Below are 17,450 nucleotides of genomic sequence, written 5' to 3'. Positions count from 1 at the left end.
GGATTCGGGTTTAATTTGATTTTCAGGCTTAGATTCGGATTTTTAGAAACTCCGAACCAAACCCGCCCGTTGACATCCCTATTCTAGAATGACTCTCCTTAAAGTAAGCTACAATTGAACACTTGAATGGAGCCGAACTTGGGTGAATTGGTCTCGGTTACCTCCTACTGGAAGCTGGAGCACCTCAAGAACTTGGAGTTTCAGTTTAGACTTCCAAAATGGCTGAAAACATTAGAAAATGAACCACCAAAGCTACAACTACTAAACTAACCGAAACTGCTGCTACTGAAAACTACCGAAGTTACTCCTACTTTTGGTGAAAATAGAGAACTATTGTTACTTAGGGGTGGAAACGAGCCGAGCTTGAGCGAGCTTATTTCAGCTCAAGCTTGATTTGAAATAGGCTCAAGCTCGGCTTGAAATTAATTCGAGCCGAGCTCAAACGAGCCTAATTTCGAGTTGAGTGAGCTCGAGTCCTAAACGAGCCACTTAAAATTCTTAAAATTATGCAATTTATAGTTTAATTTTTATGGAATATTATCTAAAATTTGATAAAAAAAAATATGTCTAATAGTTCAACATATAAAAAAAATGCATGAATACGGTATTATAATATTAAGAAAAATAATTTAGCAGAAACGACTATGTGAGCAAGTGAGACTATGAGAGAGAGAGAGAGAGAGAGAGAGAGAGAGTAATTTTAGTAGGATTTTGCTGCTATGGTTTTGTGGCGGCACGCAAATATGCCTGATAACAAAAACTCTATATACATATAAATAAAATACATAATATATTATTATTATTATATAATTAAAATTATATATATATATATATATTATATTTCTCTCAATACATATTCAAGCTTTTTGAGTCTAATTTGAGCGAGCTCAGTAATACTCAAAACTCAGATTGAAATAAATTTCGAATTTTTTTTTCTCCTTAAGATCGACTAATTTAATTTCGTGTCGAGCTCGAGAAAGCTGAATACTAAGCTAAACGTGAGCTGACTCGCTCATTTGCCAGCCGTAGGCCCGTAGTACTGTTACTCCAAAATCGTCGGGAGTTGGAATATATGTCTAAAAAGATTCTTTTTTTGTGTGTGTTGAAGAGGGGGTGTCTCTTTTCTTCGTCACACTCACAATATTTATAGTCCTAGCACTCGGAATCCGAATACAATTTTTTTGATAAACTCGTATCTAAAATGAAAATAGAATTACAATAATTTTGACGGAATCTCCGAAAATATTCAAAATCCTTACAAACCTTATCGGACGGCCGAAATATCTTGCTAACATAAGTTAATATGCGATGCATCGGAACAACATAAGTGACAAGATAAATGGTTTCAAACATACGGAGGCCTCCATGCTTTCAAATTATTTTCAATAATAAAACGTCCGATTCGACTATGCTATTAAAACTATTTAAAAGCTAAATTTTATAATTTTTTTACATTGTTTGCCAAGTTCTCAAAAATAACTATTTTAATAGCCCTTTTTCTCAAAAAAACCTATTTTAATAGCCGAGGTGGTACGTTTGTAAGTTCGACAATATAAACAATCCGAATTATTATTTGTTATCAAGAGTAAGATCAATATTTTCGATTTAAAAATTTAAGTCTTTTATTACTATTTTTTATAAATTTTTTATTTTCAGTTGTTCATTTTGAGAATATTTATTTATTAGGCAAGCAAAATCAAAAAAAATAAAAAAAGTTAGTTTCTAGATAATAATAAACATTATCAATCATATTTAACAGAGCCGATTGCCGAGTCGAATAAAATATCATCAAAAATTATTTAGAAGTACAGAAACCTTCATATTTTTGAAAGTACAGTAGCTTAGCTATAAACACACACGTGCCAGAATGAAATAGAAAAATCATATATACTTTTATGGAATAGGTATTTGCTTCTTGATTCAAACCCCCTACCAAGTAAAGCTTTAAAGCCTCACCTGCATGTCAGATCCAGTTGGTCCATTACTTCCTCATAGGGTTCTTAATCATGAAAGTGACCCAACATGTTTATTATCATTATTTAGGTAAAAATATATAGGGCTTATCTCAACTGTTATTTTACTTGAATTAACTAATCATTCTTTAAAAATTTTGATTTTGCTATTTATTCTTTTAATTTAGTTAATTTGAACCAGCTAATGACCTTTTAACTTCAAATTTTAAATATATTATTTATCGTTATACATTTATTAGTATATTTTATGTAATTTATTTCACTATAAATTTATTAAAGTAAGTAATCAGTTTAAATTTGTATCGAAACAGGCACCGAATGACTAAGTAAAAAAATAAAATAAAAGACTGGATACTAAATTTAAAATTTTGAAAAAGATTAAGCGGTCAAATGAAAATGATCATTAGTTCAAATAAATTTTATACATTTTTATTTTATGATATATGATAACAACGTACGATATCTCAAATTTTTTGTTACCTAAGAAACTTAAATAAGTTCCTAAACTTTGATTATTTCCTAAAATATGGATATATATATAGCTCTATTAATATGCTAGTGGATGATTCAGAGAAAATATGAACAACTAAACAATCATAAATCATTAATGAACTTTTTAATAAATGCATGAGGAACATTGTGACTGTGCTTCGTACTCGATTCGATCAATCCTTTTAACTTGGCTCTACTTTAATGGGACTTGAGACCAATGCTTTACCTACATTAGTACTTGTTTAACACAAATCAATCTTCTTAAACCTAACCTTTCCATTATTAGCAGTTAATCTAAAACTTTTTCTGACATGCATCATTGACGATCATCTTACACCTAACCGTCAACATATTTTAGAGATTAATAAAGTATAATTAGGCCCTAACTAACGATTACTAGATATAACCTAATTGAGCTTTATATATATACTTGTTTAAAACTTTGATATTTGTGCTTAATTTTGCATTACAAAACAATTAATTGAGAAGGTTATGACCTAATTGGCAAGAGATGAATAGTGTTGTGATAGGAGGCCTACTAACTAACTAGATGAGTTGGAGTATACCAAAAATCATAAATCATTTTATATTTATTGATCCACTCATGGTTAATTAGTTTTAACTAGTTAAGTTACCTGTGCAATGCGGCGGGTAGTTAATATTATATTTAATTTATAATTAATATTAGAAAGTATATGTTTAGTTAAATAATACAATATTATAATAAATTATCATTACTTAAAAATATTTTTTTTTCACTGCTAAATAAATTTCAGAATTAGTATTCAAGCAAAAATTCAATATAGAGAAGCAAAAGAAAAGGAGAAAAAAATATTTTTTTTGTTCACAGATGGAATAATATTTGACAAAAATTATATAATTTTATTCTGCAAACTATTAAGATAATAGAATAATTTAGAAGAAAAAATGAGTAAGTTCGATTTAAAGTGTGGTGCTTATACAAATTAATACAATTATTCAACGTTGAACCCTCACTTAACAAATATACAAATTAATACAATTATTCAACGTTGAACCCTCACTCAACAAAAAAAACTGGTTGAAAGATGGAAACTATGAATCAATTGGTTTGGTTCGGTCCAATGAAGCAAACCAGTTCAAGCAAAAAAAGAGGGCACTAGTTTGGCTCAGGCAAAAAAAAAAAAAAAGAAACTTAAGCCAGTTTAGGGTAGAGGTCTCACTCAACTATAATCGGTTCGGTTCAAACAACTAAAAGAAAAATGCGGTTCAAAAATGAAAATGTATAAACAATTGATCTGGTTCAGCCCAATGAAGCAATTTGACTCGGTCTGGTTTAAGTAAAGATAGAAAGAAACCATGTTTGGTTCAAGTAAAGAAAGGTGAAATTATTTGGAGGACTTGAGTCGGTTCAGGATGGCACTCATACTTGACAATCCGGTTCGGTTCAAGTAAAGAAAAAGAAACCGATGGAGCCCACAACCAACAACATTAAAGAGAATACTACCACGTGGTAAGATTTTGGAGAAATAATGAATAGTAAAGTAATAGAAGATAATAGATAATAGATAATAGATATTTCTCGTGGTTAGATAGGAAAATAAGTTTAATATTTACAATATAAATCTCCATGCATGGCATAATATTAATATATAAAAGTGGACATCGTAACATCTTATTTATGATGAGTTAGTCGAAGAAAGGAGAATTAACCCATCGTACGTAAGTTGATAAATACGTCCACGATGTTATAGAATTTAGTAAATTCACGACTGACAAGCTACGATATCATATTATATAAATAAACTATTAATCAAATTTACGAATGAGCTTTGATAAAATGGGAATAATAATTATGTGCATCGCAAGGGTGAGCACCTCGAAGCCGAATTAAGCTTGCGGATCTTGATGCACATCTAAATTTATCTAAAAAAAAGTTTGTAGACTTGTGAATGGACAAATTAAATTAATGCGATTTGTCTACTTGTAATATGAATTTTTTTTTTTTTTTTAAGAAATAGGTAGCACGCTACCCGCTTCATTCAATGAAGAAATGTATTAAGCTACAGAGATGAGACAACCAAGGCCTCCAGCGAGACATGGCACAAAAAAAAAAAAAAAACCCGGTGACAAGACTGGACTAGTCGAGTAAGCCTGTTTCCAAGAGTTCGTGAGCAGATTGATCTTGGAGACTAATAACATGGGATTCGGTATGACATTACAGAAGATCGTGTAAATTCTAGCCAGCCAAGTAACCCACCAGCAAGATATTAAGCCATTCAAACAATCGTTGAACGGACGCAAACGACTCCCCGTCAAACACCTATCCCAAAGAGAGCCCACGTTGTCATTCAGTTCCGTACTGAGAGCATCCTCCACAGACTTCATAATAAGAAAACGAGTAAGAACACATCGAGAAAAAAGATAGTCCATATTTTCAACTTCAGCCCCACACAACACGCAAAACGTATTACCTGTCCGGCCTCTTTTTGCAAGATTATTTGTTGTAAGAAATTTTTTTCTAAGACCGAGCTAACAAAACACCTTCATTTGTAATATGAAATATTAGGTAATTATATAGATGTATAAGATTCTAGTACATATTTCCCCATCATATCTTGATGGAGACATCAAAATAATTGTGCATTTTAAAACTATATATATATAGTTGTCTCGTCTTACAGGAGTTTAAAAAACCATATTGCTGTCTCGTCTTACAGGAGTTTAAAACCATATAGCTGTCTCATCCTACGGACTGTTATATTTGTTTATATAATTATACTGAAATATTATTAATAGTTCGATACTATCTATTTTGTGATTATTAGATATTTAAAATTCGATTTACTTGAGAATGAAATTCATACAAAGTACTAATCTCATTCCCTTAAAAGAAAGTGGGTATCCTCATATTAATGATTTTGAGTAATCATAAAATATCTAATATCTTTCTTTCTTCCTACCCGCCGACTAATTGGTATTATTTTTCTTTACACTCTAACATCATATTTCTCTCTAAACTTATCTTTCTCTTTCTAAACTAAGCTCTCTCTTCCTGATCTTTTTTTTTTTTTTAAATCCCAACTCTCTCACTCTCTCTGACCTCGACTCTATTTCTCTTTCTATTTCTTTAATTATGCTCTCTCTCTTTCTAACCTATATTCTCTTTCCATTTTTTCTAAAAAGATATTGAAATTTTTGATAATATTATCTAAACTTTAATAAATAAATAAATTATATTTTTTTGTAATCTTAAATAACACGACTAAATAATATGAGCGTGCGAACTAAATATAGAAATACCACATTTTTAATAATAGAATGAATAAAAATAAAATTCTCGAACAACTTTTTATTTCTAGTAATCTTTTATAGTGCAAACTAAACGCGTCCTAAGTGCAATGTATAAGACACATACGTATATAAATACAGTAAACTTATTCCCTAGTGCATGTATGTATACAATGAAAACAACACACACACACACACACACACACACAAAAGAAAAAAAGAAAAAAAGAAAAAAAGAAAAAAAGAAAAAAAGCACGTAAATACATATTCCCTCTACCTGCTCTAACGACCCCCTCTCCAACCGTTGAGCAAAAATTGCGCAAATTATTCGCAAAAAAAGTAAATAAAATATAAATTAAATAGTTTTTAACAACTCCCTCGGAGTCCGCGCCGACAGGGTCGGGCATCTTGGATTTGGCCATGGTGGGCCCCAGCCTAATCGAATTCAAAATTTTTTTGGTGACACAACCCTTTCATGGAAGAATTTGAAAATAATAATAATAATAAATAATATGATCAGGGAAAAAAATTTCATCTATTAAATTAATCGGGTGTATAATTTATACTCCAAAATGAGTGTATGGATAGCATTTTCCGTAAAGGCTATTTCATTTTCTCGAAAAAAAAAAAAAGAGTTTTTTGAGAAGCTCTTTTTGTATTTAGTCCCTCAGTAATTTTTTTTTATTTTATAAACAGTCCTGTAAAATCTATATTTGCAAGGTTGGTTCTATTCCCGCCATGTAAGCGCTACGCGAGCGCCATGTGAGCGGTGATGAATATTAAGTTGAACACAGTGAACAATTCATCGTGTTTAGATACGGTGAATGGTTCACCCAAATATCACGTAGTTGTACGAAAAATAATAGAACACGGTGAATCATTCACTGTGTCCAAACAACACGGTGAATGGTTCACTGTGTTCAACTTAATCTCCACTGCCATCGATGCTCGAGTGGCGCTCGCGTGACGGGGATATGACCAATCTTGCAAATATCTAAAATTCATACCACTATTTGTAGAAAAAATTTTTTAAGGGGGTTAAATATAAAAAAAGCGTTTTTGAGTAATGTTTTGTCATAAAAAAATTTCTTTTTTAGTTTTTGATTCTGAAAAAAGAAAATAGTATTTTCTGAAAATTTTGAAATTTTTTAGGAAACTGAAAATAATAGTTTACTATAAAATATTTTAAAAAAAGCTTTCTAGGAAAAATTTAGTTTTTGTGGAACCAAACTGGCGGAGAACTGAAAAGGAGTTTTCATAAAAAACTTTTTCTCATTTTTTTAATTCTTTTCCGAGAAACCAAATAGTCCATTATTTAAATTTGATTTTATTAAATTCATTCAAATTTTGTTCGCAAGAGGTAGCTGCATTTAATGAATCTATTTATTAATATTAAAATCAGTTTTATTGACCTATCATCAGTTTTATTAAATCTGATGAAATTTAATTCAAAAATAGTAGCTCAATTTAAATAAGCTTTGCTAATAGCAATATCCTAAAGAAATGTTTAAAAATGTTGGCATTTAAACTTCATGTTATCTTAATCTCATTCTCATAATTTAATTACAATAATTTAGCCCCTAATTTTTTGTCACACATATTACAATTTACATTCATGGCAATTTTGGGTGTCTCAGAAAATCATAAAAAACTGTATTTAAAAAAAAGATTTTCATAAAAATCTTTTTTTTTCTAATGTTTCATTTTTCGAATAAAAAATTTAAAAAAAATCAAAACAAGCGTTTTTCATGAAATCTGAAATTTTTTTTTTTTCAAAAATGCTATTTTTCATTAGGACCAAATGGATGATAAATATTTTTCTAATCAGAAAATTATTTTCTGAGATATTTTTTAAGAGGAACAATTGCTTATATAAATCTGAAAAGTTTCTGACTTTCTATTTACCCCTCTTAAAAGGATAATATTGAAAATATATTTTTTACGTTTCAACCTATTTCAAATATACCAATAGAGTTAAAATCTGTTAATAAACTTTGTTATCTGTATAAAATTACTATTTTGCCATTTCAAATATACCCTCCACCATCACCGACTTTTCTTATTTGCCATTAAGGCTTAGTTTGGTATTGAAGTATATCTAAGGTTATTAGATAAAATGGAGTTGAGGAAAAAGTATATAAGGATATGCTTCTGTGTTCTCCGATGGGACCGCAGAAAATATATCGTAACCTACTCATCACAATATGCGGAACGCGAAAACAAACAGGGTATTTTTTCAATCTACTTTCGCATCGCACGTAACGCAATCTCCCCGCAATCCCAAACGAAGCCTAAGTCATGAGCAAAAAAAGTATTTTGACTTTTGGTCTTTTCAAATATACCTCTCTACTGTTACCAATATTTCTTATTTGCTCTTAAATTAAGGGTAAAATTAATATTTTAAATTTTTTTAATTGTGGTAAATATTTAATTCACGTTTAATTCAAGTTAACTTAACGGGTGGTAACTGGAGGGGTATTTTGGAAGAACGGAGAAATATGAGGAGTATATTGGAAAGAAGAAAAAAAAATAAATGAGATATTTTCGAAGTTTTGAGAGGTATATACGCAATTATCCCTTTTTAAGAAACTAAACATTTCCTTAATTAAACCACATACTTCGAGAACCAAATCAATTTAAAGGTGAAAATTTACAAGTGTTAACAACTTAAAATAGCAGTTTTTGAAATAGGTATCAAAACTCGCAAAATTTTAATTTTTACAAATTAACTTTACAGTACTCTTGAGCAGTGTGCTTCAAATTAATGTGTGTGTGTGTGTGTTTTTTTTTTTTATTTTTTTATTTTACCACCTAGTGACCTAATTAAATCAGTAGTATTTGTACCATCTTAATGATTTACTCTGTAATCTAATAAAATATTTCATCAAAATCTCATAAATATTGTAAGATATACGATCAATAAATCAAATCAAAATATTTAAAATTTAGATGTCTATCTCAAAGACAATGCAACATTAGATAGTAGTTTTAAAATTTTTAAAGTTTAAAGTTTCTATTTTAGAATTGAAAGAGAGTCAAATTTTGGTAAAACTAAATTAATACGTTAGAATAAGCCAGAATAAAAATGTAACTCATAAAAAAAAAAAGTGCCCATGGGAGATAATAAGAAAACGCCAAAAAGGATCTTTTTGTACACAAGTGTGAAATGTCCCAAATATTTAGTCATTTCAAAAATTTATTTGGAAACAACAAAAACAAAAACAAAACAAAAAGAAGTGAAACCAAACCAAAATAAATATTTTTTTTTCAAGTACCTTTCTTGTAGTTTCACACTATTTCATTTTAATATACTATGGTTTAAAATGTATCAATTTAGTATTGTGTAGTTTTATTTTTCTTTTTTTATCGGTCCTTTGTTAACTTTTTATTAAATCATATATAAAAAACTTCAGATATCCTATCTATAGTTTATCGAATATTTATTTTAGTACTCTCTAGTTTTAACTTTGTCACTGATTTAACGAAAAAAATTAGTAAAAAAAATAACAAAAAATATATATATACATAAGGTACGAAAGTGATACACTTTAAATTACGGAGTATTAAAATGAGAAAATATGAAAAAAATTTCTTAGAACTGTTTATTTGACGTAACCGCGTAACTAAATTCTAACATAAAAATTATTTTTACTTAAACTCTAGTATAAATTATTTTTTATTATCTATTTAATATAAAGTTAATAAATCGGAAATTGTAGTTGTTCCATTTTCTTTGTATGTTATTATGAAAATTTTATGCATTATTACATAAGAGGGTAAAAAAGAAATTATGATAGTTATTTTTTATTATTTTTATCATTTTTTCTTCTGTAATTTGCTTTGTCACCGTTCGGGACAAAGTCGATTACAATTTTTTGAAAAAGTAAAATTACAGACTGTTGGTGTAAATATTCAAAAAATAGAGGTTAGCTACAAAATAATTTAAAAAATATCAACGAGTCGATCAAGCCGAGGCACGGATATCTCGCTGTCTTTAAGGAGATTCAAGCCCTCTGCGGTTGGCAAAGCCTCTGAACCGATGCAGCAGAGTACTGACTTGTCCCTTCCAGGATTCAACGGCTCGACCCTCGTCGTGTGGCTTCACCAACTCTGCACAAGTAGATGAGCCCAAAGCTCCACCAAAATAAATATCTTTCTTTGACCTTCTCTCTCTCAAGTAGAATATAGATATTGTAGTTTTCTTTTTTTATGTTATATTGAAGTATAGAGAAGCCCTCTATATATAGGCTTCAAAAGTATAGATTACGAAAGTTTTAAACCCATAGGTTACATAGTTAGTTCTATAGGAGTTTACGAAAGCATATGTTAGGTTTCAATCAAAGTAGAGTTATGAAGTAACTTGCATTCTTTCATGAATGCAAGAGTATAAGTTATCAAAAGGTTATTAAAATCATATTAATAATAAAATGTAACAACACAGACGAATTTAATTTACGACAAACCAAATAACAAATATAGATACTTACGGTTATAATCAATTCCACGCTCTACTTTTGGTTTCAGTGAAGCAAACATACTCTAATATGTCTCTATATTTTCTAATGACGCTTCTTTCACGCGATGGATTTTGAGACACTTTTTTCTCCATTATTGAATTTCGCTCCACAAATTTTAAAATTTATGCAGATAAAATTTAAAAGAAAAAAAAAGTGTTTAAAAAGATGCACCTTTTAAAAAAAATTACGCTCCTAAATCAGAACTCTTGAATCAACAAAAGTAGACTTTCATAAAAATATGAAGGGATTGAATTGGTGTTTCTTAAAAGTCCACTGCATCATGGTAAAAATTTAAAACAATTGAACTAGAGCAATACTATTCATAAATTCTGAAAATAGTGTATATAACACATCTCACCTATCTATTTATCTAAACAATAATTTTAAATCTATTTTTTTAAATTTAAAAATATCATAAATATCTCTCCAAAATTTACAATATAATATAATTATCATTAATACCTCTCTCTCTCTCTCTCTCTCTATGTAATTGTTATTAATACCCCTCGAAATCTTTAAATTCAAAACTTTATACCAAAAACCCTTACATATATAAAAGGGCACGAATTTGAAGGGGCATTAATGAAAATACACCCTTTTAGAAGGGTATTGAAGAAATTAACGCTTGTGCGCAAACTCGTAAATAATTACAACACCGAGGGTGTTTAGTAAACCTAAATATCTGAAAAAAAAAGAAAAATGAAAACTGAAACAGTCCAAAGCAAAAGATTCGATTCGTTTATTGCTCGCAAACGGAATTATTGCTGCACCGGGTGCATTCGTACATCTCATACACCATATTTTATATTTATTAATTATTATCCAAAAATGAAAAACTTCTATCGTAATTTAATTTAATGTAATTAAAAATTATATATATATAAACAATAAGTACTCTGAAATGTTAATAGTGTGAACTAATAATGGACTAATTTATAAAAAAATTTAATGTCTAACATTTATGAGCTTTAATATGTAAAAATTACAACCCTGCATATTCAGACAAATAAAATATTACACATAATATTTGATAATTTATATCTTAAAATTAAAATCTAATTAAATAAAAATGACATGTATAAAATTAATAATACATAAAAAATTATTTTTGATTTAGAAGAAATTAATATTCAAAATATTTAACTTTTAGCCTTGGACATTTTAAATATCATTAAACAATACAACCAATGAGTTAGCTATAATTTTTAAGCGCATGTAATAAAAGTTGGATAAACTTTAATTTGTCTCATAGTAGTTTTACTTCTTTTTTTAAAATAGTTCTATTTAAATGCCATGTGCTTTTTTAAAAAAATTTTGTTTCACCTAAATACTTAGCATTAAATAAAGTTAAATAACATACCGAAATAATACTTTTTAAAAGCTGCAAAGTTGTATAATATTTTGCTATTCAATTATCCATATTTTAGTATGATTTGTAAAATATATTATTTTACAATTTTATAAAACTACGTTTAGCAAAACATCGTTGCTATGCAATAAACATAGGATTGTTTAGTATAAATTTTTAACTATAAAACGACAAAGTAAAAAAATAAGGGAACAATAAAAAGTCAAATTAAAATTTATCCTAAAAAACTTCAAAGTGTATGGTGTATGAAATGTACTTATACACCGGGTCCATGGTAAAATTTCTGGTAGCCTAGGGCGTGAAGAAGCTGTTCCCCGCCGTTCTCTCCCGACAAAGCCACCGGCTACAGCCGGTCGAGCCACCTAACCCGACCGGGATCTTCCGGTCACCCCCCGGTTCAAAAACTGCGAAGTAAAAGCTCCCTTTTTTTTCCTCCTCCTCACAACCTCTCACTCTCTCTCTCTCTCCCTTCGTTCTCCTCCCCGAATCATCGAATCCCCGAGCGTTTCCCTTCGCCGCTAGGGTTTCTTGCGCTCGATTGGGGCGGCGACGCGCGGATTGCGGAGGATCGGAGCGATTTTTCCTCGCAAATCTCGCGATTTGGGTGCTCGAATGGGTGTTTTCGAGTAGGTTTTCGCAATGTCGGGGTGTTCTCCGTTCGATTTTGGGGTTTCCGCTTCGAGAGGAGGTAGGTTTCGTGCTACGTTCGCATTCTTAGGGTTTTGATGGAGATCGGAGCTTTTAGGGATCGACTTTGTGGAGGGTTTTTTGAGATCTGGAGGTGTGAGTCGTGTTCCATGAGGTTTTGGGAGGTGAGATCTTAGGGTTTTGGATTTGTTGTTTGTTCCGATGTCGACGGGAGCTCCGAAGGTGCGGTCCATTAATGTCGCGGAATCGGAGGCGAGGCCGATCCTCGGACCTGGGGGGAACAAGGCGAGATCGTCTTCTATACCTCGGAAGCATTCCCCGAAGCCGAACAAGGCGGAGGAGAAGAAGTCCTCTTCGCCTTCGCCGGCGCCGCAAAGTGCTCCCTCAGTGTTGCGTAGGCAGGAGCTGCTGCTACGCTCCAACTTTTCATTGAACGCTTCTTGCTCTTCGGATGCTTCCACGGATTCGTTCTGTAGCCGCGCCTCAACGGGGAGGATCGGGAGGCCGAGCTTCACGGCCCGGCGGAGGCCGAGCTCCGCTAGGTCGGATAGTAAAGTCCCGGCTAAGCTGGAGAAAGTTGTTCCCGATGGTGCGTCGGTGCCTCCGGTGGAGATCTCGACGGTGAAGAGGAGGTGTTCTTGGGTTACTCCGAATACTGGTGCGTATATAATTGATTTGCCCTCCCTGTGCTTAATGTTTCAATGTGGAAATTTTACTGCATTAACATTTGACATTACATTTTGTCGGTATAAGTTAGAGATGCGGCTATTTTCGCGTCCGAATGCAACGTTGTTTTCGTACTAGGAAACGTAATTTAATTAGAATTGGTGAGTTAACTGTTGAAAACTTCTTATAGGGTTTTTGGATTACAACCATATGTCGGTGGTGGGATTAGAGTACATTTTTGTTGATTTAATAGCTAATTAAAAGAGTCGTATCTATACTACACCAGATATGGCTATACGTCGTGGTCGTACCGGAGCAACATGGTAGAATATCTATCGTCAGGCTTATTTGTACTTTTAGCTAGTCAAATCATACAACTCATGGTATCTATTGTAGCTGGTCAAATTGAAGCAGGACATGTATTTGATGGAAGATGCAGATATTTGAGAAATTCTTTTTATGTTTTCAGGATGAATCTTTACTACATAATGGTAAATTGGAAGAGAAAAAGACGTTGGAAAGCTTGATATGCTTAGTTTTTTTTCTTTGTATATTAAGTGGTTTGTGGATTGTAACTTAAGCAACAGTTTGACACTATGTCATCTTGCAGAGGATATAACCGATATGCCTTCTTTGGTTTATATTGTAGTAGTGTTGTTCTGTGAGTAGTATCACCGTTGATAAAATTGTTAGATGCATGTTGACAATTTTGAAGTACACATAGATGCAGTTTAATCATCAACAAACAAAATGGTATAGTTGTGGTGAATAACTATCAGATTTTGGCAGTGAGTGCCACTGAATACTGTTAATTTTTGTTTTTTCGAATACATGCACCTTCCTGTCTTTTTTGTTACAACGTACATGTTAACACATGATAATTTAGATGTATGAAAGTTACTGGTAAACATCATGGTACAAATCCAAATGGCAATTTAAAAAACCCCCATATATTTCTCCAATCTCTCAATGAATGAATAAGAGGTTAAAGCATATATTGATTATTAGTTATGAATTATTCGCTATTATGACTTAAATTCTAACCTGAATTTGTCAAACATCTCTGACAATTCATTTGATTTTCAATCCGATATTCAGCATAAACCATTTTCATATCGCAGAAAAGAGAAGTTCATAAATTTGTTTTCATATGAGACTTCTCAATTCCTCTCCTTTCTTCTTGATAGCTCTACCACTTTTAAATTTACCTGATGGGTCTGCTCCTTAGGGACACCATATTTTAGTGAATTTGTGATAATTGAGTAGTTGAATGTTTGCTATACATAAATTATATGACTACTTTGATGGGGGCAATATAGTTGGGGTGTTTTTGCATATATACCTCTGCAAATGTATGAAATGGAGCAAATACCCTGCAAATGTGCATGCTTCCGAACCTTATTTATTTCCGTGCACACTTTATCAAGTTTTCAAGTAGGTAACTTGGCAGGGGCATGCTACAAAAAAGTAACGTTTTCTAGGATACACATGCAAATTCCAACATTGGAGGGGTATTTGTGCAATTTCGCATATTTGCTGCACTATGTATGTGAAAGGCAACAATGAATGTAGCTGATTCATTTTGTCCTTTCTATAGTTAATGGCTACACATACTTTTTCGTTCTCAAGTGATCAGAAGATTTCTTAGAGATAAACCAAGGCCAGATGGGCTGGGTGGATGACATGTCACACTAGGAATAAAAAGGTAGAGAGAAGATATTAAATGAGTTGAAGCTTAGTTACATCTATTACAATGAAAGAGTAAAAGAATATCATGGCTTGTGTAAAAGTTATTGCCTTTTCTACCAAAGAGAGCAGTTTCGAGTTTGTGTTCGATGTACTTGGACTGTAGATAAACATGAGAAACTGAAAAAATTCTTTTGATTGCATCTAAAACAGTTTAAACACACCCCCGCATACACAGCACCCATCTCCACCTTGTGTCCTTCCTTCAGTTCCTCTCATTATTTAATACCTAATCTATCTTTTCTTCTCCATGTTCTTGGGTCAAATGTAAGTTTATTGTGCATGCCTTCAGGATTTGGGTGCTGATAAGTTTCTCTCTCATTCTTCTAAGTGGGTGTTTGGATTGCTCTAATTGTGATTCGTTCATAAATTTAATCTTATAAGAGTAGAAACATTTGTCTTGTTGTTGGCTATGATGACATTGTGGAGAACAGTTGCCTAATCACAGGCTGCATTTTGGAATTTTCCATGGGCTCAGACATTTCCGATGGGAAGGTGTTTTCAATGAATCGAGCCAATGGTTAGGCACGAGATCTCCTTGCCACTATCATGGTTGAAGATGTAACTAATATTTCTGTTCTCACTAAAGTTGATTTATTGCGAACTTGCAATTACATCAATGCAAGTGTCCTTAAATGTATGGGTTCGTACATAAGTTTCAATAGATTGCGTCTTAGCGTCACTTTGTATCTTTTGCCCATTCTTATCTGCAGTTGCCTTAGAAAAATGTTAACATGTAATCTTGATTTGACATGCAACAGATCCCTGTTATGTAACATTCCATGATGAAGAGTGGGGGGTCCCAGTGCATGATGATAAGTATGCAATGTCAAACCCTCTTACCTCAATCTATCACAACGGATGTTCCTAAATTATTTTATAGATGACACATAATAAATTGTTTTTTTTCCTTCATTAAATTACAGGAAGTTGTTTGAGTTGCTTGTACTATCAGGTGCATTAGCTGAACTTACATGGCCAGCAATTCTAAGCAAGAGACACTTATTCAGGTAATTTTCATCACTGATATAACCACTTGAAGATTTACCATATGTAATTTAATCCTATTGTCTGCTTAAATTTATTTCACAGGGAAGTCTTCATGGATTTCGATCCAGTATTGGTCTGTAAATTAAATGAGAAGAAGATTATGTCACCAGGAAGTCCTGCTAGCTTCCTATTATCCGAGACAAAGCTGCGCCACATCATCGAGAATGCACATGAAATTGTCAAGGTTGGTTCCTCCCTCTCTTGTCTTCTAGTCAGCTAGCCTTGAATTTCCGTCATTTTCGTTTGGAAAAGGGCCTATTTTATCTAGGGCTATTCTCACTTGCATTGTTAATTAATCATTGAATTTCTTTCTGAATTACTTGATTGATCATTCATAAAGGCTAAAATACGCGACTTTCACATTGCCCTCTGGTATTTTAAAAGCTACGTTTTACTCTCATTATCCTATGAGCGAAGTGATAGATATCTCCTAACAGAACGCTTGTGAATGAGACAAAGTGATGACATCTTGTAGTTTAAAGTAATAGATATATTGCTTGTAATATTTCATGGGTGTAAAATGGAAATCATTTGTTTATACTGAGGTTTCCTTCTGTTTAGCGTTCAGAAAATTGCAAACATTACCCGCTTTAAGCTCGTTGGGATTTTTAATGAAAGCGATGAGTTTTTATGTATAGTTTCCAAGTAAATTATCTTCATGCTCATTTCCTGGCACAGATCATAGAGGAGTTCGGATCGTTTGATCGATACTGCTGGAGCTTTGTGAGCTACAAGCCCATAGTGAGCAGATTCCGCCACCCCCGTCAGGTCCCAGTAAAGACTCCCAAAGCCGACTTCATAAGCAAAGACCTGGTGCGGAGGGGTCTACGTGTCGGGCCGACGGTCGTCTATTCCTTCATGCAGGCTTCAGGCATGACCAACGACCACCTCATCTCCTGTTATCGCTATGACGAATGCAATGCTGCTCCCACCGTCGCAGAATCGAACGATCAGAACACAATCAACAGCAACCACAAGGCGGAAGAGAAGATAATCGGGAGCGATGTGGTGGGGCCCGTCGATTTCGAGCTGTCAGGGACCGTAGACAGGCTCAGCTTCTCATAGCTAATAAAGCGATTGTCTGGTGGTTGTTGGGTTTGTGAAATTTGTGGCAGCTTCTCCCACCTACTCTTTCTTGATGGAAGGGTAGTGGATGGTCCTTTGTGTATAATGTTATGTAATTTATGCAGTAGATCCTCTTCAATTCATAGAGTGCAAAAGAACCTTGGTCTCGAGAGAGAAGCAAAGTAGGATTGTAAATTCTAATTGATGCATCAGTTTCACCTAATTCATTGTAGAGTTAGTTGCCATGTTTCTTTCTCTTTTTCCAAAAGCTGAAGGTTTTTGTTTTTGTTTTTGTTTTTGTTTTGATTTGTTTTTTTTTTTTTGGTCCTGTGTGTGCGCTCGGGCGCTTTGAGAAGATTTATATTGATGAGAAAGAAAACGTGGATTTCGATGGGAAAAGGATTGGGTGATTTGATAAAAATTAAAATCTTAGTCTCAAATGTGTGAATGTGATTAAGCATAATTCATAAATAGTAGATTCTTTGTGATTTTCCGTAGTACCTTTTTTATAGTTTTAATTGTGATTTGTGAAAGAGATTTTGGTGCTGCCTTTGCAAGTTTCTAATAAGAAAATGGAATGCTGGAAGGTGCTCCATGAGGCCATGCATACAAAAGCAAAGTAGCAAACCGAGAGATAGCGTGTAAAAAGAATTG

General features: G+C 32.5%; 1 protein-coding gene across 1 annotated transcript; it reads left to right on the top strand.

The window, feature by feature from the left end:
• Window positions 1–12,075: 12,075 nt before the first annotated feature.
• LOC109704799 lies at window positions 12,076–17,082 on the top strand. Its single transcript, XM_020225583.1, has 5 exons — window positions 12,076–12,927; window positions 15,443–15,500; window positions 15,608–15,691; window positions 15,774–15,915; window positions 16,410–17,082. Exons 1-5 carry the CDS (start codon window positions 12,471–12,473, stop codon window positions 16,794–16,796), a joined length of 1,128 nt encoding a protein of 375 aa, XP_020081172.1. The 5' UTR covers window positions 12,076–12,470; the 3' UTR covers window positions 16,797–17,082.
• The last annotated feature ends 368 nt before the right edge of the window (window positions 17,083–17,450 follow it).

Source organism: Ananas comosus, unplaced genomic scaffold, assembly GCF_001540865.1.
Source record: "Ananas comosus cultivar F153 unplaced genomic scaffold, ASM154086v1, whole genome shotgun sequence".
In the NCBI taxonomy this organism is placed as follows: domain Eukaryota; kingdom Viridiplantae; phylum Streptophyta; class Magnoliopsida; order Poales; family Bromeliaceae; genus Ananas; species Ananas comosus.
This window is presented reverse-complemented; position numbering and strand designations above follow the sequence as displayed.